The sequence below is a fragment of the Carcharhinus amblyrhynchos genome, chromosome 30 (genome assembly GCF_965287045.1).
Source record: "Carcharhinus amblyrhynchos chromosome 30, sCarAmb.v2.hapA, whole genome shotgun sequence".
Lineage (NCBI taxonomy): Eukaryota > Metazoa > Chordata > Chondrichthyes > Carcharhiniformes > Carcharhinidae > Carcharhinus > Carcharhinus amblyrhynchos.
The window spans coordinates 21518089-21534529 of NC_137353.1; the positions used below are offsets into that span (position 1 = coordinate 21518089).

A 16441-nucleotide genomic window follows, 5' to 3' on the forward strand; every position below is an offset into this window, starting at 1 on the left:
CGAACCCAGATCTCTGACACTGTGAGGCAGCAGTGCTAACCACTGTGCCACCATGCCGTCCAGACTATTCTGTCTTTGATAACCCCCATGATCTACGTTGGGAATCATTAATTGACCTCCCAGTTGGGCTCATTGAGGACTGAGAATTGCCCACCAGGTGGAGCTCAAATAGTGAGCCCTGTATAGAGCAAGACCCTGAGAGGGTCCATTAACCTTTTAGTCCTGTTTGGGACCTGTTGTGTTCACCACAGGCTTTTGGTTTCTGTTTATTTTCATTTGTGCAATAAAAGCACTGTTCCTTCATAGCTGACTCCTGGAGTTATTATACAGTCATTACTACATTACTGTCCTTGGGATCTTGCTGTGTGCAACATGGCCACAAAATGGACATGAGTCATGTTGAATCAGCCATAGTCCTACTGAATGGTGCAGGCTCGAGGAGCCAAGCAGGATACTCCCATTCCAATTTCTTATGATCTTATAATTCATACATTACGACAGTGATTACACTTCAAAACTGTTTCATAGACGATAAAGCAGTTTAACCCGAACAGTGGTTGAGAAAGGAGCTGTGTAAATGAAAATCTCTCTCCTCGTGGAGTGGAGAAAATTTGTGTCCAATTATGTGCTCCCACACACTTCTATGGGCAACATGGTAGCACAGTGGGTACCACTGCTGCCTCACAGCGCCAGGGACCCGGGTTCGATTCCCGGCTTGGGTCACTGTCTGTGTGGAGTTTGCACATTCTCCCCGTGTTTGTGTGGGTTTCCTCCGGGTGCTCCGGTTTCCTCCCACAGTCCAAAGATGTGCGGGTTAGATGGATTGGCCACAGTAAATTGCCCCTTTGAGTTAGGGGGACTAGCAGGATAAATATATGAGGTTACGGGGATAGGGCGGGGCTGAGGGGCAGTTACACCGGGCAGCGTAGCTGACTGACCCATCGGGAGGGGTCCGGGGTTCACAATCATTCAGAGATGAACCTTGCAAAGTGGACAATCACAAGTGATGTAAAGCAAAGAAGTCAAAGTGTGATTCAATTCAAAGGACAATACCCAGGGCCCCGTACCTTTTCCTGGTACAACTTTGACCAATTAGCCTTGCTTCCCAGTGTTGGTGGATCCGCCAAAAATAGGCTTGAATTTTCCAGCCTTTCTCACCAGCTGAATCATCTGGTGATGCTGACAGCGAACCCTGTCTGGTGGGTGGGGGGAAGGGGGTGCATAGAAACCCCGTTGAGAGTGGCGGGATCAGAAGACCCTGCTGACGTGCTATAAAGGCCGTGTGGAAAATCCTGTAGCCCCAGGATTAATCCCTTTCCCGGTTGTGCATTCCCAGCCGTCCTGTACCAGGAGTACAGCAACGTAGCGAGCGATCGTGAGATCCAGAGGCAGAAGCGGGCAGACACCGTCATCGAGGAAGATGATGCCATCCTGGTCAGCAAGTACCAGTCGCTGCCGCAAAATGCGGTCTGGTCCCAGCGCGCCGTCCGAGGGAACGCCTTTGCCCTTTGGCAGGACATCCCCGATGTGCGGAGAAGCGGGTTATTGGATCAAATGTGCAACGAGCAACGCAAGCTTCAGGAGGTGAGTGAACCCTCTGTGTTTAGCGCTGGGCAGGCCGCACACAACCTGGATGCAGCTTTGGTGACATCTCCCCTGCTAGGCCCGGATAACCAAACCCAAAGTATTCCACAAAGCTCGAGCCCATTTGTCTTTTCTTGTCTGCTTGATATATTTTAACAGTTTATTGTCTTTCTTTCTTCCCATATCTGTGCCTTTCCCTGATTGGGAAACAGCCTTGCCTGAGGGGGCCATGAACAGGCTGCTACGTGTTGGCTAGGCCCAGTCCAGAATGATCAGTTTGTATTCTTTCCTGTAAAGTGTTTGGCCTCTCCCTGGGGCCACCTGGGTTGAATAGCAGGAATTAAGAATTATTTGTAGTGCTGTGGTGGTCTAGAATCAGTGAACTATTGCTACTTGAAGCTCCGCGGAATCTAATCTCCGTCAATCCAAGTGTGTAGAAAGGGTATTTTTAAAATTATTCATTCATGGGACGTGGGCATCGATGGGGTTGGCCAACATTTATTGCCCATCCCTAAGTGCCTCAGGGCAGCTGAGAGTCAACCACATTGATGTGGGTCAGGAGCCACATATAGGCCAGACCGGGTAAGGATGGCAGATTTCCTTCCCTAAAGGGAACTAGGTGGGTTTTTCCTGACAATCGATAATGGTTTCATGGTCATGAGTAGATCGTTAATTCCAGATTTTTTTTATTGAATTCAAATTCAATCATCTGCTATGGCAGGATTTGAACCTGGGTCCCCAGGATATGAGCTGCGTTTGCTGGATTAGTAGTCTGGCGGTAATACCATTAGGCCACCCTTACATATCTTCAGTGACACCCTGGATTAATAGCCTCTGTTTAAGAAATGGGATTCATCCTCTGGATTCTGATCAGGGATTGAATTTGGAAGAATCAGAACCTTTTTAATCATTACCAATTCTAATGTAGTCTAAAACTAGAGGGCAGAGGTTTAAGGTGAGAGGGAAGAGATAGATACGAAAGGGTCCAGAGGGGCAATTTTTTCACACAGAGGGTGGTGAGTATCTGGAACAAGCTGCCAGGGGTAGTAGTAGAGGTGGGTACAATTTTGTCTTTTAAAATACATTTAGACAGTTACATGGATAAAATGGGTATAGAGGGATGTGGACCAAACTCAGGCAATTGGGAATAGTTTATTGGTTAAAAAAAGGCAGCATGGACAAGTTGGGCTGAATGGCCTGTTTCCATGCTGTAAACCTCTATGACTCTGATTCTAAGCCCCATTGATATTCCTGCCCAGTGCTCAGATTGGGCCTCCCAATGTTTAGGCCTTGTTACTCTGCTGATCATCATCCTGCCAACACAGCCACCCCGCGCCAGTTCAAGGGGTGCTGTCCGCCATGTTTATCGTCCAATTTCTTTGTGCGTTTTCTTAGGCGCTTTTCTGCCTATTCCCGAGTCACTCTGAACCGCGTGCGGTCTCTGTCGAAACTCCACCTCAGCTATCGTCTCTGTGTCCATTAGGCCAAGTTTGAGCTGGTCACTTCGGAGGGATCTTACCTGCGGAGTCTCACCATCACCGTCGAACATTTCCAGAATTCCAGGGATCTCCAGGAATGCCTCAACACCCAGGAGAAGCAGTGGCTGTTCTCCAAACTGCCTGACGTCAAAGAAGTCAGCGAAAAGTAAGTCTCGCAGCAATAGGGAGGGAAGAACTAGACTAAATTAGAAACATGGAAATGAGGAAGAGGCCATTCAGCCCGTCAAGTCTGCACTGACTACAATCCTATCCAAACCCTATCCCCATAACTCCTTGCATTTACCCTAGATAGTCCCCCTGACACTAAGGGGCAATTTATTATGGCCAATCCACCTATCCCACATGATTTTGGAGTGTGGGAGGAAACCAGAGCACCCGGAGGAAACCCACGCAGACATGGGGAGATTGTGCAGACTCTGCATAGACAGTGACCCAAGCTGGGAATCGAACCCGGGTCCCTGGCACTGTGAAGCAGCGGTGCTAACCACTGTACCACCATGACACCCAGGATGAGGCCATTCAGCCCATCCAGCCTGCTACACCATTCCATGTGATCATGGCTGATCCTCTATCTCACCACCACACTCGCACTCTCTCCCCATACCCCGTGACACCTTTAGTATCTTTATATTCCTTGAATAATTAGTGACCTGGCCTCCACAGCTTCATGCGGTAGAGAATTCCACAGCTTACATCACCCTCTGATTGAAGACATTTCTCCACATCCCAGTCCTAAATGGCCAACCTTGTATCCTGAGACTGTGACCCCGGGACACCCTGCCCCGAGCCAGAGGAAACATCATTCCTGCATCCAGTCTGTCCAACACTGAATCAGTGTCTGAGATTAAAATTTTTTTTAAGTTTATTAATGTCACAAGTAGGTGATATTTCCCTCTCTATTCACAGCTGGAGACTGAGCTGTACACAAAGGGGATCATTTATTCCTCGAGCCCATTACGGAAATCGTAGCGGGCGTGGGGGTGGGTTTGGCAGACTATGCGAAGGTCCATTAACCTGGCGCAATTTTCCGTTTTGGGACGAGCACAGCTGTAAAATCCCGTGGGCAGCACGGTGGCACAGTGGTTAGCATTGCTATCTCACAGCGCCAGGGACCCAGGTTCGATTCCAGCCTTAGGTCACTGTCTGTGTGAGGTTTGCACATTATCCCCGTGTCTGCGTGGGTTTCCTCTGGGTGCTCCGGTTTCTTTCCACAGTCCAAAGATGTGCAGGTTAGATGGATTGGCCACGCTAAATTGCCCCTTAGTGTTGGGAGATTAGCTAGGGTAAATACCTGGAGCTATGGGGAAAGGGCCTGGGTGGGATTGCAGTCAGTGCATTCTTGATGGGCTGAATGGCCTCCTTCTGCACAGTAGGGATTCCATGAATTACATTTTAGACAAATTATACTGACTGCTTATTGTCATGAGAGCTCTCAACAGTGTTTTAATTAAGTATTCACAACAAATACTTTATGTGATGGGTTCTGGTTTGTATCTGCCTTGGTGTGAAATGCTCTATGGTGCCTCGCTGGTTGCATTGGGTGCCCCTGGTATATCATCAGTGGTGGAGTGGGTGGAGGGTGAGGGGGTGTGGGGAGGGTGCAGGGTGGGGGGGATTGGGGAGGTGATGGGGGGAGGGGAGTCTGGGGGACAGGAGAGTGGGGGTGGGGGGTTGGTGCAGGTACCCCAACCTTCCCAATATGAAACCGTGGCAGGTGCATGGCACTATGCCCTGGACGCAGTGCCAAATAGCGGGATGCTGTTTCATGCTATCACAGTGAAGGGCATCCCGTGCCCTGTTGGCAGCTCCGGATGGCTGTACTCAGGGAGAGCCATGGCTGGCGGAGTCTATAACTGTCCGCCAATCTCGGGCATATCTTCCCATCCACACTGCAGATCCATGTTGGTATTGGCCAAACGAGGAACGGGAGGCGGGACCTCCTTGTCTGATGGTTCGTCGTGTTGTGGATCAGCAAGTTACCAAGAAAGAGAACTGGCGCAGGTAGATTTTAAATAGAATCCAGAGTCCACAAGATCTGTTTCAGGTGATAGGATTGAGGGTAAAGCGGAGAAGGTGGGTGTTGGGTCCATTTGAACAGACAAGAGGACAGCACTGTACGAGTTTAAAAATGGTTTTCTTTTATTGAGACAGAAGCAGAGGAAAGTGACTGGCTTCTCAGTAAAGCCCTGAGCTGAACTTGAATGCACTAAACTGAACTGAACACACAGTTCCAAAATATATTTCAACCCTTATCTCGTTATTGGAAATGTTTTTCTCATGCTGTCCTCGCAGCTGCTGTTATGCTGGTGTTTGCCTGCATTGTGTACCCTTCAGGAATGCAGTCAACTTTTAGCTAACCCATCATGCCTTCTGATTCTATACATAGTCAAGCCAGCTGCAATTGGTCAGCTTAGAGTTAGTTGCATAGGCAGAAATATCTTAAGATGAAGCCTTTGCATTGATTGATGCAAACAGGGCTAAGTATACACAGGATCTCTCGATGGGAAAGTGGATGGATGTTGTTGAAATATCAGGGAATCTGGTGAGAAGGATGGATGCTGAGAATATTATTTTTATCTTTTTTCACGGGCTGGACAGTCAGACCCGCATTTATTGCCCATCCCTAATTGCCCCTTGAGAAGATAGTGGTGAGCTGCCTTCTTGAACCGCCTCAGTCCACGTGATGTAGGTGCACCCACAGTGCTGTTAGGGAAGGAGTGTGGGGAGGTGTGAGATACAGGGGGGAGACATGGGAAGAAGCTGGCTGGGGTTAGAGGATGGGGCAGTGAGAAGAGGGGGGGCGGTGGGAGGGTTGATTTTTGGGCCTAACAACCGGTTTCTTCATTTTATGTTCCGTTTATTGGTTGGGTTTCTGTTTCCTTTATAATTGTAGCTGTGACCAGTTTTCTGGGTGTTTTCATCGCTGGCTGGCTGGGACCTTATTTTCACAGCGCCTCCTTGTTTGGTTGTTCTCAGGTTCCTGCAGGAGTTGGAGGAGAGGCTGGAGAAAGATATCTTCAACTTTGACGTGTGTGACATTGTGCTGGTTCACTGCCCCGCGTTCAGAAGAGTCTACCTGCCTTACGTGACCAACCAGGCTTACCAGGAGCAAACCTACCAGCGCCTGCTGTATGTGTAAACCCTTCTCCAGCTCAGTCTTCACTTCCACAACCTCCGCCGGTTGGGATGGCTCAGGGAAAAACCTTAAAGTTTGTCAAAAATTTTTAAAGTTTATTTATTAGCACCACAAGTAGTTTTACGTTAACCCTGTGATGAAGTTACTGTGAAAATCCCGTCGCCGTCACACTCCGGTGCCTGTTCGGGTACACTGAGGGAGAATTAGCACAGCCAATGCACCCTAACCAACATGTCTTTCGGACTGTGGGAGGAAACTGGAGCATCCGGAGGAAACCCACGCAGACACGGGGAGAATGTGCAGACTCCACACAGACAGTGACCCGAGGCTGGAATTGAACCCAGGTCCCTGGCGTTGTGAGGCAGCAGTGCTAAGCACTCTGTCACTGTGCTGCCCATACTATCCAGTCAGTCCATCTAGAAAGTGGAGCTGTGTTTTGAAGTTCAAGATTTTCATTTATGTCGAGCTGTCCGTGACCTTCAGACATTTTGAGATGTTTCACAGTTAATCAGACACTTCCTGTAGTGTGGTCGCTGGTGTAATGGAGGGAATGGGACAGCCAGTTTGCCCACAGCAAACTCCCACAAACAGTGGCGTGATAATGACCCAGTAACCTGTCATCCGTGATGTTAATCAGAATAAACACTGGGCCAGGACAGCGGGAACAGCTCCCCTCCTCTTCAAAGGAATGCCCGGGGCTGTTTTACATCCACCCGGGCAAGTAGGGAGCCCACCCTCCCACCCCCCTTCTCCCCAACCCCCGTCCACCTTCTCCCCAATCCCCCGTCACCTTCTTCCCAACCCCCCCCCTTCTCCCCACCCCCCACCACCCCCCCCCAACCCCCTCTCCCCAACCCCCCCCTTCTCCCCAACCCCCCCCTTCTCCCCAACCCCCCCTTCTCCCCAACCCCCCCTTCTCCCCAACCCCCCTTCTCCCCAACCCCCCCTTCTCCCCAACCCCCCCTTCTCCCCAACCCCCCCTTCTCCCCAACCCCCCCCTTCTCCCCAACCCCCCCTTCTCCCAACCCCCCCCTTCTCCCCAACCCCCCCCTTCTCCCCAACCCCCCCTTCTCCCCAACCCCCCCTTCTCCCCAACCCCCCCCTTCTCCCCAACCCCCCCCTTCTCCCCAACCCCCCCCTTCTCCCCAACCCCCCCTTCTCCCCACCCCCCCTTCTCCCCAACCCCCCCCTTCTCCCCAACCCCCCCTTCTCCCCAACCCCCCCTTCTCCCCAACCCCCCCTTCTCCCCAACCCCCCCTTCTCCCCAACCCCCCATCCACCTTCCCCTCACCCCCCCACCCCCATCCACCTTCCCCTCACCCCCCCACCCCCATCCACCTTCCCCTCACCCCCCCACCCCCGTCCACCTTCCCCTCACCCCCCCACCCCCATCCACCTTCCCCTCACCCCCTCACCCCCATCCACCTTCCCCTCACCCCCCCACCCCCATCCACCTTCCCCCTCACCCCCCCCACCCCCATCCACCTTCCCCTCACCCCCCACCCCCATCCACCTTCCCCTCACCCCCCACCCCCATCCCCCCTCCCCTACTTCCACACCCAGTTTAATAACCTTTAGAAAAGACAACACCACAGACAGTGCAGCTCTCCCTCAGCACTGCGCCAGAGTGTAGGCCTTCAGCCTCCTGCTCAAGCCCTGGAGTGGAACTTGAATCCAGAACCCCGTGGCCCAGAGAAGAGCCTGCTACCCCCCGAGTGACAGTTAGGCACACACAACCACCCCCACTCCCCGCGCCCACCACCCCCCAATCACCTCCCTCCCCCCGCCACCCCCCATCACCTCCCCTCCCCCGCCACCCCACCCTCCCCATCACCTCCCTGCCCCGCCACCCCACCCTCCCCATCACCTCCCTCCCCTCCCCACCCCACCCTCCCCATCACCTCCCCTCCCCCCCACCGCCCCACCCTCCCCATCACCCTGAACACACTTAGTGACTGAGCTGTTGTGTGGTTCACCTTTGCAGACAGGAGAATCCCAGGTTTTCCAGTATCCTGGCCAGGCTGGAAGAGGACCCCGTTTGCCAGCGGTTGCCCCTCACCTCGTTCCTAATCCTGCCCTTCCAGCGGATAATGCGACTCAAGATGTTGGTGGAGGTAAAAAAAAAACCACGTGTTATAAATCTACCACACGGACAACACAAACTCACAAAGCTCATAGAATCTTACAGCGCAGAATTGGGTGGGGGGGGGGTGGGCGTGTGGTGGGGGGTGGGGGACACTCCTAATTATGTTGACTCCCTGAAAGAGCCTCCAAGTTGTAAGGTTGGTTGGTGTCTCACCGATGGTTGTACGGCTGAGCATAAACCAGTTATTGGTAATCCATAACTATCCAATGCACAATCATGTGTGGGTACTGTCCCCATGCCGGCTCCTTCTGGAATCTTCTACACACCGTGTATACCATCATGTGACTCTCTATATCATTCTGTGGGCGGTACATTAACCCTTACTCTGCTGAGACACTCTTATACTCCAATCCCACGTGTCTGCTCATTCCCTGCAGTTCTGTGATTCTCTCCTTTTCCAGTATCAATCTGTAAAGACTTTAATCAGGCATTTGAGGGGGGCCTGTTAGAATGTGAACCCCTGATTAAGAGCCAAACTGATAGGCCAGTCAGGGCCTCTTTGCTTTTACTGACCCAGGCGTGTCAGTTCCTCTGGGACTCCGAGTGTAGACTGAAAGCTCTCTGTGCGCTATTGTCAGACTTGTAAATAAAGGGATTTTGGTGAAGGAACTTCTGTCCCCAAGGTTTATTACGCTATCCAATTCCCTCTCTAACCTGTATCCACCACCCTTTTAACCAGAGTATTCCAAATCGCCACAATTCACTGCACAAAATAATTTCACCATATCTCCCTCATAACCCCATTTTTGAATGCCCCTTCAATCTCCCCTCGTGCTCTGTGCTCTCAGGCAGACAAGCCTCAACTATTCTGGGGTTAACCGAACCCTCTTGTCATTACAGAATATCCTGAAACGCACCAAGCAGGGCTCCCGGGAGGAGGAGACGGCCACAAAGGCCTTTGACAAGCTCAAGAAGGTGAAAGGCTCTGAATTTCAACTTAATCGAGGGGCTAGAGGATGGTTGGGGGGGAGGGGGGAGGGGGGTGAGGCCTGGGCAAGGTCCAGACCAGGCCTGCTACAACTGTCCCCATGGCATCGGCGAGACAGCACCCAGAACGGAGGCAGTTCAAGAAGGAATCACTCGACGGATTCCTGGGATGGAGGGGTTATTTTAATATAGTTTGGGCCTGTAATCATTGGGGTCTAGGGAGAATGAGAGGTGATCGCACTGAAACATAAGATTCTGATTGAGGGGGCTTGACGGGGAGATGCTGTTTCCCCTTCGTGGGGAGTCAATACTAAAGGGGCTACAATTTCAAAATACGGGGTCTCCCATTTAAGATGGAGATGAGAGGCAATGTCTTCTCTTTAGAGGATCTTTAGTTTCTGGCATTCTTTTCCACAGCTGGGGCTGGGTCATTGAACATATTCAGACAGAGATCGATAGCGTTCTGATTGACGGGGGGGGTTGGGGAATATTGAGGGTGGGGGGGGCAGCGCACAGACAGGAAAGCTGGAGTTGAGACTACAATCAAGTCAGCCGTGATCTCGTTGAATGATGGCGCGTGCCTGAGGGGCCAAATGGCCTACTCCTGCTCTTCATTCTTCTGATGCTGTGGGTTTCAGTAGGGTTTGGTGATGTGGGGGGGAGGGGGGATGGTGGAGCTGGGAGGCTCAGACAGGATTGGGAATTCTGACAGGGATTGGATGAGGAAGCTTGGAGCTTGAAAGATAATGACAGCTCAAGCCAAGCGGAGAGAATGACGGGAGGTGTAAGTGACCCCGTCTCCTTTCTGCCTCAGCTCACAGCACGAGTGTAACTCCAGTGTCCAGTCGATGAAGAGGACAGAGGAACTCATTCACCTGAACAAAAGAATCCACTTTGAGAGTAAGGTAAGATCCAGCGTCCAGACAATGGCACATCCTTGTCCCAACCTCGCTCACCCCACTCCCAGCCTACCTCTGAAATAAAGTTAATTTATTAGTCACAAAGTAGTCTTACATTAACACTGCAGTGAAGTTACTGTGAAAATTCCTGAGTTGCCACATGCCGGCGCCTGTTCGGGTACACCGAGGGGCAATTTACCATGGCCAATGCACCTAACCAGCACGTCTGTCAGACTGTCGGAAGACACTGGAGCACCCGGAGGAAACCCACGCAGACACGGGGAGAATGTGCAGACTCCGCACAGACAGTGACCCAAACTGGGAATCGAACCCAGACCCCTGGCGCTGTGAGGCAGCAGTGCTAACCGCTCGGTGCCTTCTATCCCAGGGTCCGTGGGAATGGTGAGTGCCACCAGGAGCTGGATCCAAGGGAATCTGCAAGTGAGGTGTTTCCAGGCACAGGTCCGTGTGACAAGCTGAGACACAGCCTGTGGGCGAGGTGCTGTGGGAAAGAGTGACTAACTGTTGGCTGTAAGCTCAGGGTTGGCAAGCAGATTTAATACAGAGGAAAACCTCACTACCAAACCTCAACCTCAGAAAATCACACACCTCCACTATCTCCCTGCAAACACAGGGATGGGCCACCCCTGCAGGTGAGTGGGCTGCATGAGTGACCCACCCCCGACCCACCCCCCTTATCTCAGTGGGCCGCAAGCCTGAAATCAGGCTTGTTCACTAACTATAGCCCATAAATAAGATCAAATACCTCTAATACATGACAAATAGTTCATCACAAATGATAGAAAATGCAAAATCATTTATTTTAATAGAATTATCACCAAGTTCAAATGGTAAAAACAAAAGAAATATTTACATTTTGGATGCAGAGGGAGCGCCCAGCTCTTACGGTCACTGTTGTGAGCGAGCTCCCCTTCACTTGCCCTGCCATTATCTGTGAATCATTTCAGTCACAATGGTAGAAAAACAACTACGCTGATGGAAATCTGGGGCGTCAGGGTGGCGCAGTGGTTAGCACGGCTGCCTCACAGTGCCAGGGACCAGGGTTCAAATCTGGCATCAGCTCACTGTCTGTGTGGAGTCTGCACGTTCTCCCCTGTCTGCAGCTGCTCAACCCCCTACCCTGCCCCCCAGTGGGAATCACTCCCCCCCACCCACTCAGTGAGAATCATCCCCCCCTCAGTGAGAATCGCTCCCCCTCAGTGAGAATCATCCCCCCCCTCAGTGAGAATCGCTCCCCCCCTCAGTGAGAATCATCCCCCCCCTCAGTGAGAATCATCCCCCCTCAGTGAGAATCGCTCCCCCCTCAGTGAGAATCACTCCCCCCCTCAGTGAGAATCATCCCCCCTCAGTGAGAATCACTCCCCCCCTCAGTGAGAATCGCTCCCCCCTCAGTGAGAATCATCCCCCTCAGTGAGAATCGCTCCCCCCTCAGTGAGAATCGCTCCCCCCCCTCAGTGAGAATCACTCCCCCCTCAGTGAGAATCATCCCCCCCTCAGTGAGAATCGCTCCCCCCTCAGTGAGAATCATCCCCCCCCTCAGTGAGAATCGCTCCCCCCTCAGTGAGAATCGCTCCCCCCTCAGTGAGAATCGCTCCCCCCTCAGTGAGAATCGCTCCCCCTCAGTGAGAATTGCTCCCCCTCAGTGAGAATCATCCCCCCCTCAGTGAGAATCGCTCCCCCCCTCAGTGAGAATCGCTCCCCCCCTCAGTGAGAATCGCTCCCCCCCTCAGTGAGAATCATCCCCCCCCCTCAGTGAGAATCGCTCCCCCTCAGTGAGAATCACTCCCCCCTCAGTGAGAATCATCCCCCCCTCAGTGAGAATCGCTCCCCCCCCTCAGTGAGATCATCCCCCCCTCAGTGAGAATCATCCCCCCTCAGTGAGAATCGCTCCCCCCTCAGTGAGAATCGCTCCCCCCTCAGTGAGAATCATCCCCCCCTCAGTGAGAATCGCTCCCCCCCCCAGTGAGAATCGCTCCCCCCCAGTGAGAATCGCTCCCCCCCCGCTCAGTGAGAATCATCCCCCCCCTCAGTGAGAATCGCTCCCCCCCCAGTGAGAATCGCTCCCCCCAGTGAGAATCGCTCCCCCCCCCGCTCAGTGAGAATCACTCCCCCCCTCAGTGAGAATCGCTCCCCCCCCCAGTGAGAATCGCTCCCCCCCCCCCGCTCAGTGAGAATCATCCCCCCCTCAGTGAGAATCGCTCCCCCCCTCAGTGAGAATCGCTCCCCCCCTCAGTGAGAATCGCTCCCCCCCCTCAGTGAGAATCACTCCCCCCCTCAGTGAGAATCATCCCCCCCCTCAGTGAGAATCACTCCCCCCCCTCAGTGAGAATCGCTCCCCCCTCAGTGAGAATCACTCCCCCCCCTCAGTGAGAATCGCTCCCCCACAGTGAGAATCGCTCCCCCCTCAGTGAGAATCACTCCCCCCCCCTCAGTGAGAATCGCTCCCCCCACAGTGAGAATCGCTCACCCCCTCAGTGAGAATCACTCCCCCCCTCAGTGAGAATCGCTCCCCCCGCAGTGAGAATCGCTCCCCCCCTCAGTGAGAATCACTCCCCCCCCTCAGTGAGAATCGCTCCCCCCACAGTGAGAATCGCTCCCCCCCTCAGTGAGAATCACTCCCCCCCCTCAGTGAGAATCGCTCCCCCCCTCAGTGAGAATCGCTCCCCCCCTCAGTGAGAATCGCTCCCCCCCTCAGTGAGAATCACTCCCCCCCCATTAACAATCACTCCCCCCTCGGTGAAAATCATTCCCCCCTTCAGTGAGAATCACATCCTTCCAGTGAGATTTACTCTCCCTCCAGAGAGAATCACTCCCCCCTCAGTGAGAATCATCTCCCCCCCCCCATGGGAATCACTACGCCTTCAGTGAGAACCACCCTCCCAGTGAGAGTCACCCCCCCAGCAAGAATCAACCCCCTCCAAGACCACCAAGCTGTCCAGCCAGCCAGCCTTTCTGAGTGAGCTCCTGTTTGAAGGGTGGTCTCAGTGTAGCAACCTTGTCCCAGAGCCAGTATTCTCCCCTCAATCTAGACTGGATTCAAATGCTGTTCCCAGAATGAAAGAATATCCCCACCCACTGCACGATTCCTGGGCAGCTCCCCATTTTCTGAGAACTGGCTGGCATTCCGGAAAGGAGAGCTTTGGACAGTTTCAGTTTTACTCGTGAGTGAGTCAGCCTGCTTCTTGGCAAGGGATGAGTAAGGAGTGCTGGAATTCCAGTCACGGATTTCTGAACTTGCTGGCCTTTCTCTGCAGATTTTCCCGCTGATCTCCCAGTCCCGCTGGTTGGTCAAGCACGGCGAGCTGACCGAAGTGGATTCCCAGGTCAATAATACAGCTGGGTCAAAGTTCAAACTGTCCACCAGACCCATTTACCTGCATCTCTTCAACGATTGCCTCCTGCTTTCCCGAAAGAAGGAGTAAGTGTGCCCTCCATTTGATAATAAACTACTGCCATTTCTGAGGTGATTTCTATTTTTTTAATTTCATGGATAGAAATGGATTTATTTCAGCCGGGCTGGAGGCAATCCCTACTTTACACCACTGGATGGCAGCACTGGGCCACTTTTTTTTAGCAAACTCAAAGTAATATTATTTTACAGAGGGGAAAATCTCCAAGGTCTTTGGCAAAAGAATCAAATGGCTGCACAAGGAGAACCAAGTGGTTAGGATCTGGAATGTACTGTCTGAGAGTGTGGTGGAGACAGATTCACACAGCGAGTGGTTAGGATCTGGAATGCACTGTCTGAGAGTGTGGTGGAGACAGATTCACACAGCGAGTGGTTAGGATCTGGAATGTACTGTCTGAGAGTGTGGTGGAGACAGATTCACACAGCGAGTGGTTAGGATCTGGAATGCACTGTCTGAGAGTGTGGTGGAGACAGATTCACACAGTGAGTGGTTAGGATCTGGAATGCACTGTCTGAGAGTGTGGTGGAGACAGATTCACACAGCGAGTGGTTAGGATCTGGAATGCACTGTCTGAGAGTGTGGTGGAGACAGATTCACACAGTGAGTGGTTAGGATCTGGAATGTACTGTCTGAGAGTGTGGTGGAGACAGATTCACACAGCGAGTGGTTAGGATCTGGAATGCACTGTCTGAGAGCATGGTGGAGGGAGATTCACATGGCGAGTGGTTAGGATCTGCGGATCTGAAACAAAAACAGAAAATGCTGGAAAATCTCAGCAGGTCTGACAGCGTCTGTGGAGAGAGAATAGAGCCAACGTTTTGAGTCTGGCTGACCCTGTGTCAGAGCTAAAGACAAAGAAAATAGGACAGGATTTATACTATGAGGGTAGGGGAGAAACTGTGATTGGCGAAAGGGAATGTAAATGAGGATGATAAAGGCTGAGAAAGGTGTTAAGAGTGTTCATTGAGAGATGAGGATGTATGAATGGCAGGACAAAGGTGCAGAGTGTCAGGGGACAACCTGAGGGAATGTTACAGTTAGCTCCGTGTGTGTGTGTGTGTGTGTGTGTGTGTGTGTGTGCGTGTGCATACGTGTGCGCTAGCATTGGGGGGTTGGAGGTAGGGGAGGGGTTGTGTGGGTGGGGGAGAGGTGGGGGGTGGGGGTGGTTGTTGGAAAACCAGATTTCGGAAATGGAGAAATAAGAATATAAATAATAAAACTGGACAAATATGATGAAAAGAAGAAATAAAATGAATGGAGTTGGGGTGAAGGTGGAGGAGAGAGTTCACGCCCTGAAGTTGTTGAACTCAATGTTCAGTGCGGAAGGCTGTAAAGTGACCAATGGGAAGGTGAGGTGATGTTCCCTGAGTTTGCATTGAGATTCACTGGAACATTGCAAAAGGCCAAGGCCAGACCTATGGACAGGAGAGCAGGGGGGTGTGATTCTCCTTGTGCAGCCATTTGATTCTTTTGCCAAAGACCTTGGAGATTTTCCCCTCTGTAAAATAATCTTTACTTTGAGTTTGCTAAAAATGTGGCCCAGTGCTGCCATCCAGTGGTGTAAACTAGAGATTGCCTCCAGCCGGGCTCAGATCATTAACCAATTCCCTCTTGAAAGCTTCGATTGAATCTCCCTCCACCACACTCTCAGACAGTGCATTCCAGATCCTAACCTAATGTGTGTCTGAGAGTGTGGTGGAGACAGATTCACACAGTGAGTGGTTAGGATCTGGAATGTGTGAATGTCTCCACCACACTCTCAGACAGTGCATTCCAGATCCTAACCACTCATTGTGTGAATCTGTCTCCACCACACTCTCAGACAGTGCAGTGAGTTGTTAGGATGTGGAATGCACTGTCTGAGAGTGTGGTGGAGACAGATTCAATCGAAGCTTTCAAGAGGGAATTGGTCAATGATCTGAGAAGGAAAGATTTGCAGGTTTAAGAGGAAAAGGCACTTAGTGACAATCAGAGAGTTGCTCTTGCAATGAGCTGACACGAACACGATGGCCCGAATGGCTCCCCATTGTGCTGTAACTATCCTATGATTCTATTCTGTTGACTCTGTGTAAATCTAAGCTACATCCAGTTTAATACAAAGACAGAGTACTGTGGATCTGAAACAAAAACAGAAAATGCTGGAAAATCTCAGCAGGTCTGACAGCGTCTATGGGAGAGAATAGAGCCAACGTTTTGAGTCTGGCTGACCCTGCATCAGAGCTAAAGATAAAGAAAATAGGACAGGATTTATACTATGAGGGTAGGGGAGGAACTGTGATTGGCGAAAGGGAATGTAAACGAGGATGATAAAGGCTGAGAAAGGTGTTAAGAGCATTCATGAAGAGATGAGGATGTATGAATGGCAGGACAAAGGTGCAGAGTGTCAGGGGACATCCTGAGGAATCTTACAGTTAGCTCCGTGTGTGTGTGTGTGTGTGTGTGTGTGTGTGTGTGTGTGTGTGTGTGTGTGTGTGTGTGTGTGTGTGCGCGCACGTGAGGGGTTAGGGGGGAAGGGGAGGGGATGCGTGGGTGGAGGGGCTGGTTGTTGGAAAACCAGATTTCAGAATTGGAGAAATAAAAATAAGAATGTAAAATAATAAAAACGGACAAATACGATGAAAAGAAGAAATAAAATAAATGGAATTGGGGTGAAGGTGGAGGAGAGAGTTCACGCTCTGAAGTTGTTGAACTCAATGTTCAGTGCGGAAGGCTGTAAAGTTCCCAATGGGAAGGTGAGGTGATGTTCCTCCAGTTTGCGTTCACTGGAACACTGTAAAAGACCCAGGCCAGACCTGTGGACAGGAGAGGAAGGGGCTGTG

The 16441-nt window shown here is 51.7% G+C and overlaps 1 protein-coding gene across 1 annotated transcript in view; it reads left to right on the top strand.

Moving 5' to 3' along the window:
- arhgef19 (Rho guanine nucleotide exchange factor (GEF) 19) overlaps positions 1-16441 on the top strand; it is a 103667-nt gene that overhangs the window by 72291 nt on the left and 14935 nt on the right. Inside the window, exons 6-12 of the mRNA XM_080215165.1 lie at positions 1337-1584; positions 3068-3228; positions 6060-6212; positions 8204-8333; positions 9206-9280; positions 10114-10197; positions 13467-13630. Of these exons, the coding sequence (XP_080071291.1) occupies positions 1337-1584; positions 3068-3228; positions 6060-6212; positions 8204-8333; positions 9206-9280; positions 10114-10197; positions 13467-13630 (1015 nt within the window). The remainder of the gene's footprint in view (positions 1-1336; positions 1585-3067; positions 3229-6059; positions 6213-8203; positions 8334-9205; positions 9281-10113; positions 10198-13466; positions 13631-16441) is intronic.